Raw genomic sequence first — 21,428 nt, 5'->3', positions numbered from 1 at the left:
ACAACATACCAAGAAATCCTATCTGTATGGGCTAGTCAGAGAAAAATATTAAATTGTTCTACAGGCTGCAAGTGAGAATGTGAAATGAGGTTTCAGTGTTCTTATTTAGTCTTCTCTCTTGTTCTATTGAGAATTCAAATCCATTGGTTACATGCATATATTTACTTAAAAACAGATAGAAAATTGTGTGTATTCATGGAATAAATAAAAATTACAGAGATAAGAAGTAGTGAGTTGTTAATAACAACCTCTTCTTTTATTTTTTCAATGTTCAGCCACAGGCGGATGCCAAGGTGAATGGTACAACACTATCATCTCCTTCTACCTCTTTGCAGAGGTCAGGCAGCAGTCAGCCAATGCTTCTTCGTGTAGTTGGCAGCCAGACTTCAGAAACTATGGGTAAGATAACAAACTTCAGATTGTCATAAAAAATAATTATAGTCCCATTTTCCAGAAAAAAAATCCTTAAACACGGAAAATAGGCTTCTGTTTAGTTCAAATGAGAACGAAGTAGACATTTGCAATGGTCTTCGATGTCATCTGGCTATTTACATGTTCATTATGATTCAGGCTTTTGCTTTTGATCATGATGCACACAGTAGCTTGGATATTTTGACATTAAATGCAAAGCTTAGCCAGGGCTTAACTTCTGAAAACAAATATCACTGAAAAGCTAACTATTTTATTCAAACTGACTTTCAGTTATTAAGCATGACTGATTTACGTGTACATAGTATTAATTATGGCTAGGAGACTAAGTGTGTTATTAGTCATCCCCATGTTAACTGATGTGATCTTATTTTTAATATGTTGTGGCTCAATCAGTAGGAATGAACTGTCACTTACAGGCAGTGCTCATCTAGTGTCTTTTCTAAATATCACATCAGATGTGATAATGAACATCAAATGAGTTGTGAAGTAAGATTAAGTAATAATATTCTGTAGCTAGAGGCTGGAATTATTATTTTGGTGATTTTAGTAACTGCTCTGTAGCATTTTCCTGATTTCTTATCTGTTACATAATTAGGAAGTATTTATTACCAAGCAGTAAGGATTTTTTGCTAGTAAAAAAAGCAATCAATCGTTGCATCATCTTTAAACAAATGCACTTACATTACTTCAACAAGATAATGTTTCAAGTGTGATGATAATATTCAGCTTCATACACAGAAATTTATTTAATATATATTAGAGAGAGGTTTAAGTGAGAGCTTTGCTTTTAACTGCTGTTAGTGAAAGTGTCAATGGCAGTGAGAGGTTGAATGGGAGGGGACATTCTGCTGTGTCTCAAGTGCTGTGTTGGAAATGCAGCTTTTTGGGGGATATTTCTTCTATTCCAAGTGTAAGCAATAGTGTCAGCCTGTGCCAGTATCAAACAAGATGGGTTCTGTATGCCCTGCAACAAAAACTGTGAAATAAATTGTACTTTTAGGAATGCTTAAGTGAAATCCTGGGGGTGAGAGTACAATCACAGGTAACAGCAATTTCATTTGGACTTTTCATTAGTCGTATTACCATTGAGGAAATATTTTGCTGTGTATGGCATACACAGAGAGACAGAATGTATCAGTGGAGTAATTTGCATCAGCTTTCTGAAGAAATGTCATTAATTTCATCACATAAAATATGTTAATTAAAATACACAGGAAAAGATAGGAAGGCAGTGGTTCCCAGCCATCTTATTAGAAGTCTTGTAGTTTGTAGTTTCTTATGTCATCCTATAGTAGGACAAAATACAATAATGTACTTCTTTTCATTTGACTCAATATAAAATTTTTCCCATTTAACTTGCAAGACTGGAATGAATTAATTAACATGATAGAGTCATATAAACTGCTGAAACTTTTTAAAGCAAATATTTAGACGTGACTTTATTTGATTTTTTTCTGATGGAGCTGATATGTGGAAGGACAGTGAGATGTTGAATCGTTATCGGTATGATTGTATTGAGACTCAGCAAAGCCACACTGTTGGCAACATGGAGTGGAGCTTGTAAAAAGAATTACTAACCGAGCTAACAAACCACAGCTAATTCAGTTTGTCGACTCTCCTTTCACACCAGAAGGCTTTGCTTGCTAGTCTGAGAGTTTTCTGAAGCACAGCTTAAAATACTCTTGAATTGTGAAGGGAAGCAGAGCAGTGATATAAATAATGCTCCCATGCAGAAAACATGTGCCTGAAAATGAGGGAGCCATCCTTTCTGAGAAAAGACTGAGCTTCTCTAGTTCTCTTAGGTGGTGAGGTAGTGTAGTGGTAGCTTTTATGTTTTTGTCTTCAAAATTAGATGTTAGTTGTTTTTTTCTTTGACCCACTGCACTTCTGTCTCTCCACTTTCCCAGGGAGAGATGGCTGTGAAAGGTTTTCCTCCAGCAGTGTTGTCCATTTGGTAAAAGCAGTGACCCACTCAAATCCTAACTTACAAATAGAAGAGCTTATTCCTGAAATACACCTGGGCAAGTGGAAAGGTTTTGCTGCTCATCTTATAGAGTCCTAATGGGAAAGTCCTTGTCTTTGGTCTTTCTCTCCGAGCAGTGTAGCAGCAGAGGAGGTTTTCTGAGGCCTGTGAAGCAAGAGGCTGTTGCTGAACTTCATTTCATTCAGCTGCCACCAGAATATTTGACACTCACCCAGCTCTAAGTCTTTTGTAGGAACACAAATGGGGAAGGCTGTTTTGGCTAAAGAGAGAGGAGGTTGAGGTCTGAAGGTGTCTTTACTTTTGTCAGGTTGCTTGGCTGATGTCTTATTTTGTCATTTACAAGGAAGTGCTCAGGAAAGTCATCCAAATGAGGAAAAAAATAAAAATAACGCATTTTAAATAAAAGATACAGCATTTTTGAGGGTCAACACAGTTTGGTTTGTGTCAGCACTTATGAGGACATTTGGAAATCAGTACCTATCCTCAATTATCCTTGACCAGGACAGCAGAACCACCTCCCTCTTCTTCTGCTCCTTAGGGCCAGGAGGCTTTCTGCGGGCTGATAAAATCTTCAGCCTCTACCTCAGGGTAGAAGCAGCAAGATCTTGCTCTGAGTTTTCACCCTGACATCCAGCAAAGGCTGGAAGGACATTACTTTTGCTAAGACACCTCTGTCAGTGATGTGAAAGTAACTCATGGTGTGAGTTGATTTGTGTGAACCCAGCACCAGCTGAAAGCTGAACAAACTGCAAGCAGTCTCAGCAGCTATTTTTAGACCATTAATGGAATAAAAGAAGCTGATACAAAGACCATCATTTATATGAATTAAGTGCTTCTTGCAGACACTCTACCCCACCTCTTGTAGTGGAGTGGGAGAAATCACTCTTGGTCAGTAATAACTCTTGTGAAACTCCTGGCCTAAATGTAGGCAGCCCTAAAGTGTTCCTTTAGTATCCCTTTTTCTAGGTTTTCCACTAGCATGGAGCACCTCAATGTTTAAAGAACATAAATGTTAACAGAAAATCAGAGTTTATTACTTGAGTTGAGTAGGGCAAGACATGTTAGAATAAAGGGTCATTAAGTCGTTTTCAAAATTATGGTTATTACAGCAGGCAAAATTACTTTTGTGTTTTAATAGGGATAAAAGACATCTAGCAAAAAAGGAAAATCTCATTCAAAGTATATCCTTTAGGTGTATTCCTTTCCTTTGTATTGGAGGCTAGGGCATACAGTAAAAACAACATGTGGATTTTAGTTATATGAAACCATGAGCAAAAAAATTCCAGTAAAAATAAAATGTATTGAATTTCCCATTAAGATGCTGCCCTATAATCAGGTTATAGAAATTATTCAGTGGGAGAAATGTATTTCGCTTTATTAAACTGCTGCGAAACCCTTTTACAGTACAATTGAGTGTTCTTGGAGCGCCAATCTGATGCAATTAAACTGTCAGAAATATTAATACTGATGCAGATGTGAATCTGGGTTTCTACTGATTTGTGCAGCTAGGCAAAGCAGTGCCAACATGAATCCAGCACTATTAGAAAGCTGCTCAACAGCAGCACTCACAACAGCAATTTCTTTTTCCATTAATAGAATAAGAGAAGCTGAAATGACGAGTGTCATTTATGGAACTAAATGTTCCTAGCAGACATTTTACCCTACTTCTTCTACCAGAGTAGCTTATTTCTTAAATCCCTTTTTTCAAATTAAAATCAGCGTTAATTATTTCAAATTCATTGTTTAATTTCACTGAGATCCTTTTAAAGAAAGAGACACATAACAGTCAATGAAATTCACCTTTGAAATTTTGATTGTATGCTAAGCAGAAAATACATTTATTAAATGGACAGCTTTACCTTTGTGAAGGATTTACGCAATAGCAAACTGTTAGCAAAGGGTTTTGTCTCTCAGGCAATGGTGTGGATTTGCTTTGCAGGTGAGGATGAGCTGCTCAGCCCTCCCCAAGACACAAGCACAGGTTTGGAGGAAGTGATGGAGCAGCTGAACAACTCCTTCCCCAGCTCCAGAGGTGAGCGCTGCTGCCCGTGGCAGATGAGAGGGAAGAAGATAAAAGTGCTTTCTGTTCCTTGATGTTTTCAGGGGGTTGTGTTTTGGTATCAGTTTTTTTGCTGCTCTTTGTTTTCGTTTTAACAATAGCTGTAGAGAAACCTGTCTTGTTTAGAGTGGAGGAGCAGCCTGCTCCTCCTTTAGCTTAAGCTGCCTCCACAGGTAGCTCTTGCTAGATATGTGGATGAAAAAATGTCTGTATGAGACTTTCTTCTCCAAGCATTTTCTTTGCTTCTTTTTTGTCATGTTCCTTTTCTCACAGCTTTTCTCCTTTTTGGTCAGTCCCCTTGCTGATTTATTTTTCATTACATGTCTTAGCACATTTTTCTTCTGTCCTTCCTTATCGTTCTCCAAGAAGAATCTGATGTGAAATAATATTAAAGTTCTAAGTCAAAGTTCTCAACCATGTAACACTTGGGTCCAGGGGGATGGAGTAAAAAATGAGTGGGCTGCTTGTTTGTGCAGTGTGGGCTGCACTTGTATGTACAGCCACAACATTTCTTTCACTTGTTTCCATTTTGCTCATTCCTGTTGTTTGCTAAAGATAATCAGTTTGTGTTACGGGGATTTATTTGTTCAACCTTTTTTCATTTAAGAAGTTCTTTTCTGAGCCCAGAGAAAATACTCTGCTGCCAAGAAAAATGGCTTAGATTCCTAGCAGGAGATGGGAAGTTTGGGATATTGCCTGTTGCTGTGAGGGAAGGCTCAGGCATAAATCTCTTGGCAAGAGAAAGTCACAGTGTCTATTGGCAGCCTGTAAAATGGATTTCAGTAGGGGCATAGACTTTCCACAGGGCCTTTTGCACAGGTTTCACAAATCACCCAGAGTTTTCTTCTTCAGTAGAGAAATGCATTAACCATTGTACTAGACCTTCAGTGGAGTCAAATTTTCTCCATCCTTTGGTTTCAAAGCGAGCTCAGCTCTCACCAGACATCACCTGTGAGCAATGGAAAAAGAAGGCAGGAAAAACCATATAAGATCTCATGCTATAGATCAAAAGTTGGAATCATTTAGAAAGATCTCGTGGAAGAAAATCTAAACCAGTAAATTAACTGTATTCATCTCAACATTATGTGAAAAAGTCATATGTCCAGCCCTCATTTTGTGTCGATATTAATTATGAGAGATAACAGATGAAAAATCTTTCATATGAAGATAAAAATTGACTTACTTTTAAAGTTGCTGTGTACATGAGGTTGCAACAGACAGTTTTCTTATCAGTGACCATCATTTGTGTAAATATGTTGTATTTAGGAGATCTTGCGTAATTGTCTAGATGTAGATAGCCCATGTGTTAAAACATTCAGCAAACATGAACAGTTAGGTTTCTCTGTTCTTCATGTATCTTTTGATGCATTTGCATGAATGCCAGCTTTGTGTTTTTACTTTTGGTTGAGGTATAGGAGAGGTCTGAATAAGCTCTCTGTAAGAAACAGTTCATCCTACAACCAGTGCAGATGAATTTCCATTCATTGGTTGATACAGAAGGTTACTGACATTGTCAGTTTTGCTGAGATCTCATGCAAACTTCTGTTACTGGAGTTTTCTTCTGTTCCAATTTTAACAATTAAATTATAGTCAGCTGATCCCCACATACACAAAGCTCACATCCACAGCTGATCTGCCTCAGCCTCATGTAAACCTTCACTATGACATGAAGGATGCTGAGGTCAGCCAGATACCACAGGCATCAGGGATCTGACTTATAATTTACAAGACTGCAGTAAAAAGAAAAGAAAGCAGAGTTGACTGGTCTCAACAAACTACTGAATCAGGAATCTTTTTGTACAAATCTGTATCTCAGGTTTCTAATCTATATTAAAAGATCAAAGTGTAGTTGCAAAAGAGTGAAAGCACTTTGGCAAAGCATCCTGAGAAGAGGGCTGAGTGTGAGGACTCAAGTGTGGTGCAAGTCAAATTTTGTTTCTTTCCCTTACAAGTTGGATTGAATCTCAAGGTATAGGTAGAATACCTACCTCAAGTAGGTATTTTGGAAACAGAACAATAAAACCAAACAAGCATTGAGCACAGATCCATAAGGAATACATTTTATTTATTGTTTCTTATTAAGTAGAATTAAAAATTGTCAGATGCCAGAAACACAGTCATCTGAGTCTGACATTCAGAAATGGGCTGTGATACAGGAGCTGAGGAAGCTGGGGCTGTTGAGCCTGGAGTAAAGGAAGCTCAGGGGAAACCTTACTGCTCTCTACAACTCCCTGAAAGGAGGTTGTAGTGAGGTGGGTGTCAGCCTCTTCTCCCAAGCAGCAAGTGATAGGACAAGGGAAAATGGCCTAAAGTTGTGCCAGGAGAGGTTTAGATTGGATATTAGTGAAAATTTCTTCAGGGAAAGAGTTGCGAAGCAGTGGAACATATTTACCAGGGAAGGGGTGGAGTCAACAACCATGGAGGTATTTAAAAGACGGGTAGATGTGGGACATGGTTTAGTGGTGGAATTGGCGGTGCTGGGGTGGACTCAGTGATCTTAAAAGTCTTTTTCAACCTTAATGATTCTATGAAATGTCGTTTCTTTGTGGCTTGTAACAATAAGCATGTTAAATTTCAAGCTAAATATCCAGCATGTCACAGCATAGAGAGTGACACGCCTTTTGAATCACGGACATGATTCTGGGTGTCCTATTGCCAGTAGGAGAACAGCAACTTGGAGGAGTGCAGAACAATGTGACAAGAGCAAACTGGACTCTGGAAGCTTTGGTTGTGAGAAAGGTTCAGAGCTGAATAAGAAGTTAAGAGAGAAGAGGACTGAATTTCTGTGCTTGGGTGCACAGATGTGTAATTGAGCATCACAGGATACAAATTAACAGCAAAATATTTAGTCTAAATACTGTCAAAAGCACCTTTAGAGTAAGATTTGCTCAGGCTGGAAAGCAGGCTCTTATTTTGGACTTCTGAAACAAAGCAGTAAAATGTAGTAGCAATTCATTGTCACTCATCTGGAGATACATTCCTTTTGATTAAGATATTTTCGAAGCTTTTGCTGCATAGTGTTGTTTTTAAAAGGTCATCAAAGCTTCATAGCATCATTTTGAATGTATTTTAGATCTCAGATGCAATAGCTTGTGTACTATATACCTTTTATAGGAGTTTTGTTTGTTGTTTCTTCAATTTAACCTTTTGGCAGTTCTTGGCATTTCCTAAGGAGCACAGGACCTCCATGGCTGTTGGTGCTGAAAGCTGTTTCATTTCTGGAGAGAAATTCTGCTGAATACCTGATGATTGCTGTCCTTAAGGAATTTTTCTTTCCTTTTAATCTACAAGGTTTCCCATCCATTCCTCTTTTACTTTGCTGCTCCCAGCAAATTCACAACTGCTGCAGCTGCTTCAAACAGCTGCTGTGCTAACTCAAAACAGATGTCAAAGCCAGAGGTCTGACATTTAGTGAAAATCTACCATTAAATACCACCTCAGTGGTTTATTTGACCCTGCTTGATAATGGGCCACAGAGGAAAACATTTTCACGCTGTATTTGTGCCCAAACTACTAAATCTCCAGGGAATTGGTTCACAGTTAGAAAGCAAGATTGGCAGGCTTGTATTTTTAAAGCCAAATTCATCTCTCCTGCAGCACTGAGGACAAAAAAGTTGTACCACTTCTGGTGGATCTCATGGTGGACCAGGCTGAGGTTTGCAGTTGTGGTTCCATGGTGACTGCTTTCTCTGAATGATGTTCAGAGAGGAATTTAGGGGCAGAAGTTCTTGAGCTGACTGGAGTTGGTGAGAGCACTTCCCAGATTTCAGTGCAGGGCCCTTGCTGGGGAATAATGAAGACATGGGAGCCAAGAAGTGGTTAGAAATGAGACCATGATGGCTTAAAAGAGCTAAGAAGACATGACATAACTTGAAAACATTTGGAGAGAGATCAGTACTCACTGTTTAGCGTAGTATTGCTTACCACAGATGTGGTCTTGTGCAGTGAAATTACAAGACCCCACAGCAATAAATGAGTGGCACTAAGAATAGCACCATTTTTTAGAAGTTTTTATTTTTATCTCAGTCACATTAAAACACACCAGTCAGATTTTCTCCTCTCACTTTTGCATCAGCTAGGCTCTGTTATGAGGGGGACTAATGTCCTAAGTGGAACTAGCAACTTTCAGCACTGCAAATAATGCAGTTTCTCTTATTGTGACAGCAAAATAATACATACTTTTCACACCTTACTGAATCAGTGGAAGAGTACCCCGGAGTTTATATTGTGGGGTATTCTGGAAATATTCTTCCAATTGAGATATCCTGGCCCCTTCTGGATTGTATCACCTTGTCTGTGCTGTGGTCCTACATCCCACAGCAGTGAGCCTGCGTGACTGAGATCCCTCATCACTCCCCGTGGTACAACAGTACTCATCTGGCTGAGCCTCTAGAGCTGCAGATGGGGTGGTGATGGGGAGGACTAGGTCTTTCCTGTTTTATAATGCCCAAATGTGTACCTTTGCCTGTGATACAATGTCATGTAGCTTTCCAAAAAAGAAAAAGAAAGAAAACTCTTCTATTTTTTAAGAGCAGGAAATCTTGATTTGAGCAGGAATAATAGATGATTAGGCACCCATGGATTACGTATCAGTATTTTGATGCCTTATAGGACACAAACTTTCAGAACTGCAGCGGTATAGACAATCTTCTTCCTCTGCAATTTATGCCAAACCATACTCTTTGCCTTAAAACTTAGAAACACGCATTCATTCATATGCAAAGAAGGAAATAACGTAAAATCCATTAAACCCTTTTTAATCTTCCTCCAGCAGAAATTAGCTGTTACTGTAGTAGCACTGCTCTTTTTTGCATTTAACAAATTCTAGGGCTGATTACTCACCACAGACTGTCCTCACCAGCTGTTTTGTGTGGTGCTGAGCTATCCCAGTTACCTTTAAATGCATTCATTTTCAAGCAGAATCCACTCTGTCTCGTGTAGATTTAAATTAAACATTGCAGTTGTAGGTGCCTGTCCAGACAGGTAGGCATTTCTTAAGACCTCCAAAAGGATCCAGTATTTTGCATGTGGAGAGTTCCTTCTCTCTTCTTGACCCAAGCTAAACAGTCACCTGCTGGATCCAATTCCTGCCCCAGGACTCTTGCACACCAGGTACCAGGCTGCACCAGGCTGCAATTCCTTGGAGTCCTTAACTAGACCACCTGCTGACCTAAACTCTGGGGCTCTTCCTCAGATGACCAAAGCATGCAATGGATTTTATATTTTCAAGGATTTACCATTACATGATTTATATTGGTGAGAGATTCCCTCCCAGAAGGCATTTTTTAGGGAATTCTTGGCTCCTGATAAAAGTGCCAGAGGGGTCTCAGGCTCTGTAGGCACGTGTGTAAGTCCTAGAGAGTTAGGCAGGTCTACAAGGTGGAGTCCTTAGTGAAGGGATACCTCTCCTGGCCATCAAATCCTGGTGCCTCTGTGCACCACCAGCAGGTTTGGTACAGACTTCACCAGAGTCCAGGCTCTGCTGAGGAGCAGAATAAAAACCAACACACATGCAGAGCATGTTATTATCAAACCTGTTATTGTCATTTCTAATCGTAAGTGTGCTGCTGGGGAGAGGGAGAGGGGCAGGAAGGGAAGGGAATGAAATTTCCTGTATTCAGTAAATGGTAACCTTTGCTGCCCCATCCCTTTCCATTGCCTGGAGTTTGTGGCTGAGCCGTGCCTGTGACCCGTGGTGGTCAGTGATGCCATTCCCTTCCTCTGCTTTCCTGCCTCTGCCCAGCTCTGTTCTGCTGTTGTCCCTTGTTCTGCAACTTGTAAAATATCTGCAAAGCTATTTATTGCCTTCCTTCTCTTCTCCTGCAGGCTTCCATACCTAGTGAAAAACTCGATAGCAATTAGGTTACTGTGACCACAATGTTCTCCCATAGGTATCTGTCTCATACAATGCTTAAAATTACATCTTTTGCAGCAGCTCTAGGGCAAAGATCATCCTCTTCCTTGAACAGCATCTACCACAGTGACTTTCTCACCTCAGACTGCAAGTCTGGCCCTGCCAGTGCGGGCGGTGATGTGACAGTGACAGTAGGACACTGCTTCTGGAGACAGCAAGCCTCTTACTGTCACTGGCTGTGTGTTGGGAAGGGAGTGTTTGCTGTTGATTTGGCTTTCTTTGTTAAAAAAAAAAATGCTATGAGAAGTATTTGGGAAGAATCAGCGTGATCAAAGTGTGGCTTCCATGAAGGCTTGTTAGGAATATCTTTTCAGATAAACCCACTATTGACTCCTCCATTTTGGCAGTTCTTGAACGTGATGAGATACTTTCCCTTGTTTCCCTTTTTACTTGAATTTTTTTTTCTGTCTTTCTCCCTCTGTCCCTTCAGTTTTACCATGCTTGCAGATCAGCATGTGGCAAACATATTTCGAAATATATTTATTTTGAATGTGAGCATGTTGTTTTCCAGTGTACAGCTCTAGGTGTAAAATAAGTGTGTGTGTACACATATGTGTATATTTATTAATGCATACCTCAATATATGTAGGCCATAATACAATGTAAAGTGCCTGGATAAATTAATTTGACGTTGGGAAAAATTATTTTACTTACAGTGATTGCCAAAAGTACTCAACTTGAGGAAATTAGGATGCTCAGAAAGTGAAATCAGATCTTCTCTGCAATCCTTAGTCTCAACTGAAAGGCCTATAAGTTGGGGCTGGTGGTTTTCTCAAGTGTTTTGCGAGGTTAAACCAAGCCACAGGTGACAGAACTGTTGTTGAATAAATCAGGTCAGAATCATCAGTGGATTTCAGTGCACTTTCAGTCTTTCTTTAAGCAGAAATGCAGTCTTATTTAATATTAAATATCTAAATGGAAATTTAAGTGTCTTTTACAGTATAAAATATGTGTTCATGTGTGGTTTTTTCCCTTTCTTTTCTGATATATATTCCACTTCCTCTCTCTGTTCCTAAAGGAAGAAATGCCCCTGGAAAGCCAGTGAGAGAGGTTAGTGAGACGCAGGCTCACTGCCATGGCTTCTGTTTGTCACAGCTTGCTTTCTGTGCCCAGCATGCGTGTGACACAGCACGGGTTTGCTTGGGTTTGGTGAGGGGTGGGGGTGGTTTTATTTTGCTTTGGGTTTTGTTTGATTTTGCTGAGTGCATTCCCCGTGTGTGCTGAAACAGTAGTGTACCTCTCAACTTTCAATGGAGACAATGTCAGCTCAGGGCTCTGCATTTTCTTACATCCTCACAGAGGTGGAAAATCAGAAATGGAGAGGAGAAAATAATACACTGAAATTAAGCCTCTGAGTGATAAATGTTGTCAGCAAATATGCTGCAGTCATTGACATATTCTGATGCTCTTGTATGTAAGCCCAACAGGGAGACCCATGTCTCTTGCTGTTCTGCTTACATAATCACAGTTTTATTTACATATATGTGCCCATGTACCAACTATCATCTCCAGTTACCAAATAGTTTTTTTTTCTTTTCCTTTAGAATAGTGAGAGTTGAGAGGTATGAGAGATTCAGGTGTTTTAATTTCCTGGTGTACTGTTGCAGAATGAAGAATGCTACTAACATTCACCAGCTCCACAGTGTTGTATTGAGCAATGCAAATGGGTGATGGTTTTCACTGTGCACTTTGGACATGGTTGGTTTGATGCAAAATAGGTTTTGGAATTTGTGTGTCACTGCTCATTAATGGAGGGAAGCGTTTTGCGCTGTGTTGTCACAGCACCTTTGAAAGTATTTCCAGAGAGCCTTGATTTTTCCTCTGTGAAGCTGCTCTTCACTTGCCAACCAGATACAACGTTTGAAAGATTAATTTCTATTAAAAATTATTATTAAAGACAAAATATTCTGAGACTGCCTGAGTGCAATTGCAGTAGCTGTGAAATGACCTTTCCCACACAGAAGGTTTTCCGTGTGGATGAGGCAGAAATTGAAAGGTAACCCAGTTTCCAAACTTCTGCTGGTGCAGAGGGATGGGCTCATGGAAACACACTGCACTGGGGTTTTTAGCAGAGCTGTTGTGAACCCCCAGCCGCTGACAGGCTACCCTGGGAAAGCCACGATTTGTCCTGATGTGGTGCCTTGAGGTTCTCTGCATTGGCTGTAGGAGCTGGGACAAGTTCAGCTACTTTGAGGTGTAAGACCTTCGGTACAGGTTAAGTCTGTCTTCAAGCGGCAGGTCCTCTCATACGGATCAAAAAAGAGTGCTTGGGATGACATCAACAGACTGCACCAGTCCAGAAATTTTATGTAAATTATTTCACATTTCAGCCCTGCATTTTCTCGGCTCATACACTGAGAATTTTTCTCCCATTCAGCAAAACGTGTCTTTGATTTCCACTATCCTCGTTCATATTTATGCATATTATTCAAAAAAAGCTTCTGATGCAGAGGGCACACTTGGTGCAATTAATTAAAAAAAAAAATTGGCGTGTTCTACCCGAGGAGATTCCAGCAGCTTAACCCTAAAAATCTGACTTCAGTGAATCACTCGCCACTCTCCAGCTGAGTTTGTGCTCACTGACTGTTCCAGAGGAGCCTTAGCAACTTGCAGAGCTGAATATATAACTCAATTGTCCACCTACTTATGAAGTATGAGCTAAGGTATAGAACAGCTTTTGTACTATGTGTGAATCTATTTGTGTGAAGACAGATCATGTGGTTTTAAACCCACCTGGCCAAGTTCCGATCCCATTACTCACATTGTAAGTAATTGTCTTCATGTGTAATCCCATGGATTTGGTATCATTACTCAGTATGAATAAGGGTATCAAAATCCAAACAACCAACAGGAAGGATTTTTCTTTTGTCAGGAAAGGGTTAGAAATCTGTGATGCTAAAAAAGGCCCTGCATTGTGTTGGGGTTTCTTTAATTTACTTTCTATCCACTCTTTCCAGTCAGAATGCTCCACATATATTTCTCTGACAAGCTATAGGATAACATTGGTATTACATTACTGTGCCCACACCCATGGGCCTTAATTCCATTAGAATCTCTAAAGCAAATTCAGCAAATGTGAAACACATCATTCTGTATATGACCAGAAGTGATGTAGTTAATGTCTACAGAAATAGGTGTCTTCTGCTTTCCAAGCAAATGCAGCTGTGGTTTTTTTAAGTTGAAGTTAATACTGTCCATGTCCATTTTGAGCTTTATTGCTGCATTTCAATGTGTGTGCTAGTTTTTTTCTTTCACAGCAGCATTTTTCAACCTTTTAGTGCCCCAAGCACGGAGAAGACCTTTTCAGCTTTAGTGTTTAAAAAAAAAAAAGTAATTAATACTTTCTTTGATGGCATTACTTTAGAAATATGAATAATAATGGAAAACTCTGATCCGTATTTTTCTGTGCTTTTAGGACAGTATTTTTCTCATTTGCTTCTTAATTAAAAATGTCAATGTCCTACGTTTTTAGTATTGGAGAGGGCAAGTAAGCAGCATTCCATAAAAGCAGCAGAGCTCTATGGAAACAGCCAGTGAATTCTGAGCCCTTATTTAGGTAGCAGACATTACAGAAAGAGGTGCATTCCTTGCACATGCGGTACCAGGAGATTATCATATATTTTGTTCTCAGCTGTTTGCAGTCTGGATTAACCTGGCTGTTAATCTCTTCTCCAATAGAGGCAAAAAAAGCTGCTGGCAGTGCAGTGACACCCAGCTGAGGGTCTGCCAGTTGTATGGCTGGGGCACAGCTGTATCACCCACTCCTCTGGCCCATCCTGCCATCCCATGGCTGTCCTGGAGACTGTGGTCCCCAGGCTACTGCACTTTACAGCCCAGCTATTAACATAAACTGCAGTCAGCAGTGGTTTATGGTCATGCTCTGAGCTGTAAACTCAGATGGCTCAGGAGAAGACACACAATTGTTCAGGTTTTATGCAGAGGAAATTAAGAGCTGTGCTGGAGAGGGAGTGTGGATGTTGTAGGGCACAGGGAATCATATCTCCTTAATCACCCAGCATGTCTCTGCCAGCTTTTGAGGGGAGAGACTGGATTCAAAGCATGTATTAAAAAATACAACATCACTTAACAAAGAAAAAAAATATTACTGGACATTTCTGTAATTTTTGTGTATCAGAAAGTACCTAGGGATTCCTGGATGCATAAGGACTTCTTGGCTTGTGTTTCAATTACCAGAACAATTCAGCAGTTTGTATCTACTGTGGCATACTTCTAAAAGGCTTTTTTTATATGTTTTTGGTTGAAATTATCCTTTCTCACCTTGCCTCTTTCTGACAGAACAAAATAGTATTAACAAATACTAATTTTTTCTGAAGATGGGGTTTAGCAATTTGGGTTGCTTTGAAAGGGTAATCACTCTTCCTGAGCTGGGAATGAGTGGTGTTGGAAATCCTGAAGAGCCCTGGAGTCCCACTGTTGTTTCTAGAAACAACAGATGACAACAAATCTGAATGAGAGACCATGACCCCACAAGCAGCCCTGTCTCTCACAGCTGGCAAGCCAGTTATAACCACACTCTGGTTGTACTAGGGTTATTCTAATAAAGCTATGTCAGAGTTTCAGGTAAGTAGAGCAGCCTGGGGGCAGTTACCTTCCTGTTTGCATAAGCATCTCCCATATATATGTTCTTGCTTTCATATGACTTTGTCAGATTCTCACTTTTCATGGTGTAATTTGCTGGATTGATCTCAACCTGCATGATGCCAGTGAGAGAGATTATCCCTTACATCTAAAATACATGTAGTAGGATACATTTATTTTAAAGTAAACTATATTTTGACCAAAACTTGTCAGGAATTTTTCATACTCAGTTACTTGTCATGCTGATGAGCAAATTACAAGTTTTTGCTTAGGATGAATAGGGTGGCTATACTTTAATGATTTATGGGTGAAATTGCTAGTTGGTGCATCTGTTTCTCTGTGCTTTAGTGCAATTAGCAAACTGTCACCAGATTAGAAGCAAGTGTTGCTTTGTATCGATATCTGGCAAACTGTGCCACACATAGCACGTCTCACTGTCGAATGGGCAGCTTGTTAAATAGTTGTCATTTAGATCCAGCCCAGTTTTGAGTAATGAAGGCTACATTTAAAAAAAAAAAATCTAACAACTTTGAAAAAGAGTATTTGAATGTAGAAGGTGATAGTAGTTCTCCAGGAGAAACAAACCTCTGGGGTTGTTCAGCCTGGAGAAGAGTAAGTTTCAGGGAGACCTCATTGTGCCAGTACTTTAAGGGGGCTTATAAAAAAGGGAGGGAGAGGGACTTTTTATACAGGCGGATAGTGACAAGACAAGGAGCAATGGTTTAAATAGAGGGGAGATTTAGATTAGAGGTTAGGAAGAAACTCTCTACTCAGAGGGTGGTGAAGCCCTGGAACACACTGCCCTGTTGTGGATGTCTCATCCCTTGAAGTGTTCAAGGCCAGGTTGGATGGGGCCCTGAGCAACCTGATCAATTGAACAGCATCCCTGCCCATGGCAGGGAGGTTGGAACTAGATGGTCTTTAAGGTCCCTTCCAAGGCAAACCATTCTCTGATTCTCTGAATAGTTCTCAGGTAATTTTTTTCTATTCCATAAATGCTGCTGAACTAATGTCACTCCAAGCTCTTTTTACTGTAGAAATGTCAATAGTGCATGAAAACCATAATATATGGGCATTCGGAAAAGGATTGTGAGTCTGATTTGCCATACAGGGAAGGTTCATTCCTGTCAGAGAAGACAGTTGTGTCGGGAGGGACACCCACAATGTAAGTGTGCAGTGGTAACAGTCAGGCTCTGGCACATTACAGATAGAGACTGCATGCAAGGTGTATTCCTGGGTGCCCTGGTCATGTCCTTCCTTCATTTGGGTGCTCCTTCCTCAGTGACCATGGTGAGGACTCAGCATCCAGGCTCCTGCAAAGCATTTCTGGGAAGCAGAGTTGTGGGCAGATGGCATCGCACTTCCCGTGTTTTTCCAGACAAGTACTCTGTCACAAGTGCTCTCAGAGAGTAAATCAAACCCCCTCAGGCCACAGCAACATACAGTTTTATTTAGTAATACCTCACCTGTTATAAATGTTCAGTTGCTGACACTCTGCAGTGAGGGGTCTTCTTGAGTTGGAGGTCACGTGCACTTCTTAGCATCTAAATAAATCTTTCTTCAGCAATTATTTTCTAACTCTTCTTTTAACTCATTTATGTATTTGGCCTCAGTATCAGCCTGTGGCAATGAATTCAGTAATACAATTATGTGCTGTGTGGAATATAATTTCCTTCTGCTTGTTTTAAGACCTTCTGTCTGCTCATTCCTCCTTGTCCTTCCAAGACATCTTGAGCATTCAGTCCTTGATTTTGGTGCTCATCTTATATGGTGACTAGATCTGTGTCATATTCCATCTTCAGTCATACTTTTTTCAGGAGGGAGATTCCAGATGGGATTCAGCTGTTTAAAATGTGATGTTTCTATCATTTGAGGTGCCAGAAGGTATTTGAGACAATCATAGAAGGCTGAAAATCTGACAGAAGACTTGCAGGACACCCACACTCTTCTGAACAGAAGTGGGAGACAAGACAGGGTATGCCAGGGGCCTAAAATGGCAACTTTTGGCAATTTAATCTCCCTGTCTTCAAGTCTGTTTGGTCTCTAATTGTGATGAATCCATTCCTTACTGCCCATCAGTGTTGCGGCCTTTCCTTTCCGTTGAAGCAGTGGTGACACAAATGTAAGAAGTTGCAGGTTTCATCTCCAGAATTGTTTACTGCATGTTTGTTTATCACTTCTGTGTAGGAGGTTTTGGTTATACCATCTTAGGACTTTAGAGTGGTTATGAGTGAGAAGAAATGTATAAGTGAATCACTGCATAGTAGTTAGTTGATAGTTGTGGCATCTTGGTTTCTGCTGGACTGCTGTCAGAAAAGGAAAAAATATTTTTAAAATTATTGAATGAGCTGAGCTGCTTAGTTTGGTCATTATTATACGTCTGTGCAGGTATCCTGCTGGGAGCTCTTGGGTTTAATGATTTAGTTAATTACTGCTGATCTGTTTGTTTCTGGTTTTCTCCTTGATAGAACATTGAATGCTCAAACACTTTCAGCATCAGTCAGAAGCTTTTCTGCGATGTCAATGGACTTAATTGTTGCTTTTGGTGAACACTGATAATGATGATGCTTTATCACTATGGGGGGTGATGGCTTATTGTCATCATGGTTTACCATAGCCATTCAAGCCAGTATTGCTGCTGAAGTGTACTGCAAACCTGGCAACCTTTGCTAACAAAACCTGTTGGACTCATCTGGGAGTCCACTTTTTGGGAAAAGTGCTCTCCAGTGTACTGCCCTGGGGATGGTGGCGAGCGGCACATAGAGCATGCTGGATCTGTAAAATGTTCCTACCAACACGCTGCCATGTCCTCTTCGTTTAATTTCCTCTTCTTTGAATTTCTTTTTCAGGCCACAATGTAGGGAGCCTTTTCCACATGGCAGACGACTTGGGAAGAGCGATGGAAACCTTAGTGACAGTGATGACCGACGACAAGGTGTTAGAATAGCAAGATGTGTTTTACAACTTCAGGCGTTCCGCATGGTTTTTATAATATTCATACTACAAAGAGGATTAGACTGTAAGAGTTTACAAGAAAACAAATCTATATTTTTGTGAAGGGTAGTGGTACTATACTGTAGATTTCAGTAGTTTCCTAAGTCTGTTACTGTTTTGTTAACAATGGCAGGTTTTACACGTCTATGCAATTGTACAAAAATTATAAGAAAACTACATGTAAAATCTTGATAGCTAAATAACTTGCCATTTCTTTATATGGAACGCATTTCGGGTTGTTTAAAAAAAATTTATAACAGTTATAATGAAAGATTGTAAACTAAAGTGTGCTTTATAAAAATAATTGTTTATAGAAACCCCCTTAAAAAAAACACAAAAAAAATATACTGAGGCAGTGCATTTGTTTAGTTTCATTTCAGCTCTGTAACTGCATCAGAGAGATTCATGTCCTGTGTTCTTTTCCTTGCCTAACAAAAAGTAAAAAAAAAAGTATTTCCTGAAGTGACACCAAAATGGCCAACTTACATTTCTCATTGGTTTTGTCTGACTAGGGCTGGCTTAAAAAAAAAACAAAAACCACAAAACTGAACTTCCAATGAAGGTAGTTATGTCATATCTTTCCAATAAAATTAAGAATTACTGTCCTGCTTTCGGACAGCAACTAGCAATTACACAGCTAGTTTGCAATAATTAAATGAAAGAGCACATTACATGACAGAGCCTGCAAAAAAAAATTAATTAAAAAGAAAAAGAAAAAACCCAGAAGAAAGAAAGAAAGGAAAGAATTTAATGAGCATCCTATGTGCCAGTGTTTCCTCTGCTGACTAAATTCCTGAATGCTGTTAGTAAAGGAACGTAGAAATTGCCTTACTGGTTTAAACTTTCGGAGCTCGGTGTCCGGTACTTGCTGGCTGTGCTTCAGCAGGGGAGAAGTTCCCTCCTGACCCCCTCAAAGCATCACAGAGCGTTTGTCCAGCTCCCAGTGCTGTTAATGAGCATGAAGCTCCTCGATCCTCTGGACAGTACAACAGAGCTTTCCACAGTCCCGTGTCTCAGCCTGCTACAGCAGCCAGTCCCAAGGAGCTGTAACGCTGTGAGCGACCTTTGGGAAAGGCTGTACAAGAGTTACTGCTGTTCTCGCGCGCGTGTGGTGATCAGGTGAAGGTAGTCACACTGCTCCATGAGGTGTTTATCACCAAAACAAAGGCCCTGGTCCTCTCTCCTTCCCTGTTTCTCTCTACAAGTAATCCTGCACAATTAACAATAACGTGAGAAAGAGAGGAACCAGTAGCAAAACAGGTAAGCCAGTTTGACTGCAGCTCGGGAGAGATTGGTTTGGGTATGAGGTGCTGTCAGCAAAAGCTTTACCACTTCATTTTCTTAACCAGCTTTTAATTTTACCTTAGAATACATAGAAACACACCATCTGACTTTATATTGCAAGAGTATAAAAATCTGTTACCTCTTCTTGTATGAATTGTAATTAAACTTGGGAAAGATTTTATTTTGAATGCTAGTTAACATTGAACATAGCTAGTCATGCTATTTCTACCTCACTTTGGTTTTGTGGTGTTCCTGACAATTATGTACGACAATGTTACATCCTCACCACGTGTCCATTGTGTGACCAGGTATCATCGTTTAAATAATAACAACGTTAATAATCTATAAAAATAAGTACAATCCCCCCAAACCTCTGCTTTCCTAATAAAGAGCTTTTTTTAACACTTTATTAAAATAGGAACCCTCACTATTTCTCATGGCCTTTTTTAGCAGAAGGTTTAAATTGCATTTTGAGAAATGGGTTTCTTCTTTTTTTCCCCCCTTATACGTTAAACCTTCTCTTCAGAAAAAAAATGGAGGAAAAACAGATTGCACGATTGTTTTCATCAGGGTTTTGTTTTGTTTGTTTTACTTTAGTTTTGGAGTGAGTCTGTCAAAAAGTATTTAAAAAGTTGAAAGCTTTATTGCTGCTTTTTTAAGCATAATTTGGGAATTATTTCATATTCCTTATAATGACAAAATATTAAACTGTAAAACATAATCAGTGTAGTTGAAAACATAAATACCATATGGCATGTTATTACATCGTTACTCAGTACTGGTTTATTACTTGGATATCATAATATATTGTGTTTTAACACCCAACACTGTAACATTTACTAATTATTTTTATAAACTTCTGTTTTACTGCATTTTTTCACAACATACCAAATTTCACCAAATATATGCCTTACTATTGTATTATATACTGCTTTACTGTGTATATCAATAAAGCACGCAATTATGTTATAAAAGGTGCAGCAGTCTTTGTTGTGGTTCAGCACTCACCCAGTGCATTCCCTTGCCAGCAGCGTCTCAGTGCCTCGGCTGTGAGGTTTTTCTCACCTGTTGAAGTCTTGGTTTTATGCTCCCCAAGCTTTTAGGGGTTTGTCAGCCCCACACTTTCTGCCTCATCACAGGCAGGAGCTTCAGACCAGAATGATCTTCAGTGTTCAGTCCAGCACTTGATAGTGTCCTTGCCACCAGGCACAGTTCTAGGAAACCCCTCTCCTCTGGGGCTTTGGGAAGTGTACGTTCCCATCAGAGAGGATGGTCACACATCTCCCTTCTCATATCCAAGAAACATGCAGGTTTTGATACCCAGACTCCACTCAGCTGTGTCACATTGCTTTCTTTGATCTACCTTTTGGTGGTAGAAATAATATGATGAAAAATATTACAATACAAAGGCAAAACCAACCAGCATATGTTTACCTATGATTTTGATAATACAGTGAGGGAGAAGGTGAGAATTTCCTCATTTCATTCACTTGAGGAAATAAATATGCATCCCACATCTACTCTCCCAGACTCAGGTTACTCTGGATTCACTCCTACATAAGTGAATCAATGTCTTGCTGTACTGAAGTCTTCCCTGAAGATTACACAATCCACAAAGCACAGCAGCCCCCAGTGATGACTCCTGTTGAATTCAATTAAGCAAGAGGGAGGATAACTTCACTCATTTCTCCCACGCCCACAGCCCCATTATTTACAACTCCTAATATCCATCAATAAAGTGGTGTTTTGAATGGCTCCTAGGAATGTTTTCCTTATGTAAGTTCAGGTGAAATATCCTCCTTATTGTAAGGACAAGGCTGTTTACTGGTCAGTGTGTTTCCCTGGCTCTCTGGGCAGAAGGGAAGATAGTTCTCTTTGATTTTGGCTGCCTTGTTAACATGCTGCCATTTACTCATAGACTCCATAGTCTTTCCTCTACCTTTTCAATAGATAGATAGCTAGATAGATGGAAATCCTGAGGTCCTGATAGCCAGGTCAGCAATACTGTGGGGGTGGGAGGTTCCCTTCCCACCAAGGCCGCACGTCTCCTCTGCTCCCCACTGCCCATCACGGTAAAAGACCTTTGCAGCACATGCAGGGCATCTTCTGCTGCACAGCCCCTGATTGCCACCTCTCAGCCCAACCACTGCTGCCCAGCCCAG

General features: G+C 40.0%; 1 protein-coding gene across 16 annotated transcripts in view; it reads left to right on the top strand.

Moving 5' to 3' along the window:
- The window catches only part of DMD (dystrophin), a 1,013,774-nt gene extending 995,073 nt beyond the window's left edge, over window positions 1-18,701 (top strand). For 11 of the 16 annotated variants that reach the window (XM_027688940.1, XM_027688937.1, XM_027688948.1 and 8 more), the window contains 3 exons: window positions 276-399; window positions 4,356-4,448; window positions 17,838-18,701. In XM_027688940.1, coding sequence (XP_027544741.1) covers window positions 276-399; window positions 4,356-4,448; window positions 17,838-17,935 — 315 coding nt within the window. In that variant the 3' untranslated portion in view covers window positions 17,936-18,701. Of the gene's footprint in view, window positions 1-275; window positions 400-4,355; window positions 4,449-11,407; window positions 11,440-17,837 lie in introns of all 16 variants that reach the window. The other 5 variants (XM_027688944.1, XM_027688939.1, XM_027688953.1 and 2 more) reach the window with 2 other exon arrangements.
- The last annotated feature ends 2,727 nt before the right edge of the window (window positions 18,702-21,428 follow it).

Source organism: Neopelma chrysocephalum, unplaced genomic scaffold (assembly GCF_003984885.1).
Source record: "Neopelma chrysocephalum unplaced genomic scaffold, ASM398488v2 Primary Assembly neopelma1_76, whole genome shotgun sequence".
Classification (NCBI taxonomy): Eukaryota; Metazoa; Chordata; class Aves; order Passeriformes; family Pipridae; genus Neopelma; species Neopelma chrysocephalum.
The sequence above is the reverse complement of the archived record's forward strand: the minus strand, read 5'-3'. Positions and strand labels throughout refer to the sequence as shown.